The sequence below is a fragment of the Penaeus monodon genome, chromosome 34 (assembly GCF_015228065.2).
Source record: "Penaeus monodon isolate SGIC_2016 chromosome 34, NSTDA_Pmon_1, whole genome shotgun sequence".
Taxonomy (NCBI): Eukaryota; Metazoa; Arthropoda; class Malacostraca; order Decapoda; family Penaeidae; genus Penaeus; species Penaeus monodon.
The window spans coordinates 30,641,015-30,642,986 of NC_051419.1; the positions used below are offsets into that span (position 1 = coordinate 30,641,015).

At 34.6% G+C, this 1,972-nt stretch overlaps 1 protein-coding gene across 1 annotated transcript in view; it reads right to left on the reverse strand.

Moving 5' to 3' along the window:
- LOC119594708 (growth hormone-regulated TBC protein 1-A-like) overlaps positions 1–1,972 on the reverse strand; it is a 5,279-nt gene continuing 3,307 nt past the window's right edge. Inside the window, exons 6-7 of the mRNA XM_037943766.1 lie at positions 1,702–1,887; positions 1–1,413 (exon numbers count right to left, since the gene is read on the reverse strand). Of these exons, the coding sequence (XP_037799694.1) occupies positions 1,318–1,413; positions 1,702–1,887 (282 nt within the window). The 3' untranslated portion in view covers positions 1–1,317. The remainder of the gene's footprint in view (positions 1,414–1,701; positions 1,888–1,972) is intronic.

Consider the following 1,972-nt stretch of genomic DNA (forward strand, 5'->3'; position numbering starts at 1 on the left):
AATCTCAGAAATTCTCTATCCTCTGCAAAACTCCAGAAGCTTTGCAATGCAATCAACAATCAGTACAGAGTTTCATCAAACAAATCCAGCAGACTACGGAGCAAGTCTGTAAAGGAAACTGGTACTAACTCACCAACAATCACAAATACCGAGACAAAACAGGCAAAAAGAAATGTGTATAGACGTACATGCTCATGTGAATATTCTTCAGTAGGCATATCATTATGTGCACATACGCCTGCAAGTCCGTGTGTAAGAAACTATTTTTTAAAACAACATATTTGAGCAAACAGAACCCAAAAACAAAAATTTTAAGCATAAGGAAATTTTTTCCACTTGAATGAAAATCATTTTGTGAAACAAACTTGTACATTAGGAATCTGGCGGATAAAAATTTAACTATTACATTATCTAGTGGGATTTCTTATCGGTCACCAAATGCAAAAATTCAGGTAATTTTAAAAAGAAATCCATTAAAACCCTTATTAACCAAATGACCCACAACACAGCTTCTACAAAAACGTAAATAATTTCCCCATAGCACATTTACACATCTTCCCTAATCATCAATTAAAATACACAACCAAATCCATGCTTTGTACAAAAGGTTTCATTTCTACATCAAAAGTTTCCTTCCACAGGAAAACCTCAAAGAAGTTATGACGATGGTAAATGCAAATGACCAGGACGACCAAGAACTGTCATATTTCAAGACTCACCACATACGACCTGGCATGACCTGCATACAACTTACTATGTATAAATATCCAAAATGATCAACAGGTTAAAGTACTAATGTTAATATAACCCCAACAACTACAGTTAAATATCTTTTCACTGATAATAATGACTATATTTTCAATAAGTGTTACAGTAACTGTAACTCAAACTGCCCTGCTATATGTAAGAAGAAAAGACCTTAAGTCTCTATTATTTCTCACCTGCTTTCTTACACACTATAGGTAGGTGGCAGTGCAATTAAAGCTTTATAACATACAGCTATTACATATCACAAAAATCTTCAGTATGTTAAGTAAATTAAATGTAGCAATTTATGCTGGAATGACCAAAAACATCACAGTCTGGAATAAAGCTTCTCAAATTAAATCACTGGAAAAACGTCATCCACAAATCAACGGCATATGCACCCATTTCTCACGGGCTTTGCAATCATCACATACCACTTATAGGAGGCTGGAACACAATACAAACCACAAGAGGTTTCCTATTCTTGTCCATCTACGAGACACATCACTGCTCATCTCCTTTTTCAATCATGTCAATCTCTTGTTTTTTTCAGTGATTTATTTCGGACACTCATTTCTTCATTTCTGCTATTGCCTCCTCCTTACACTCATCCCGCAACTTGGCCAAGCGTGCCCGAGGGAAGGATCCAGATACTTTGAAAACATTCTGTAAAAGTAAAAGAAATTATATGACATTATTCTTTCTCAAGTTCTTTCAGGTTTTCTTAATGACAGTCATTGATAATTATTAAAGAAGTTTAAATATTTTGAATTTACATGTAGATGATTCTCACAGTCTTCAATAATTTTTGTAAGGTCAGCAAAATTAAGTATCCTACATTTATGCATGGAAGATTTTTCCCATTCAATAAAAAGGAAATCTGAATAACTACACTTTTATTGCCCTTCTAGTATGAAGGCAAGGAAAAAAATCATCGGACTCTGTACTACTTACTTCCATAAAGGTATGACAGTCAATGGCATCAGCATCTTTAGTGATCTTCTTAAAGCATTCTATGATGTCCCCAAAATCCTGGCTCATGAGAATCTTCTGTTCGTTCGACAAGACGAGAGTAATGGCCACACGCATCAAGATCTTGTTGCCTTCATAAAACAGGCAATCCCAGATTCGTAATACTGTCTGCATTGGAAAACACAAGAGTTTGTTAAAAGCTGTATCTGAATAAACATATGTACCAAAACATATACAGTACATTTAACTTTAC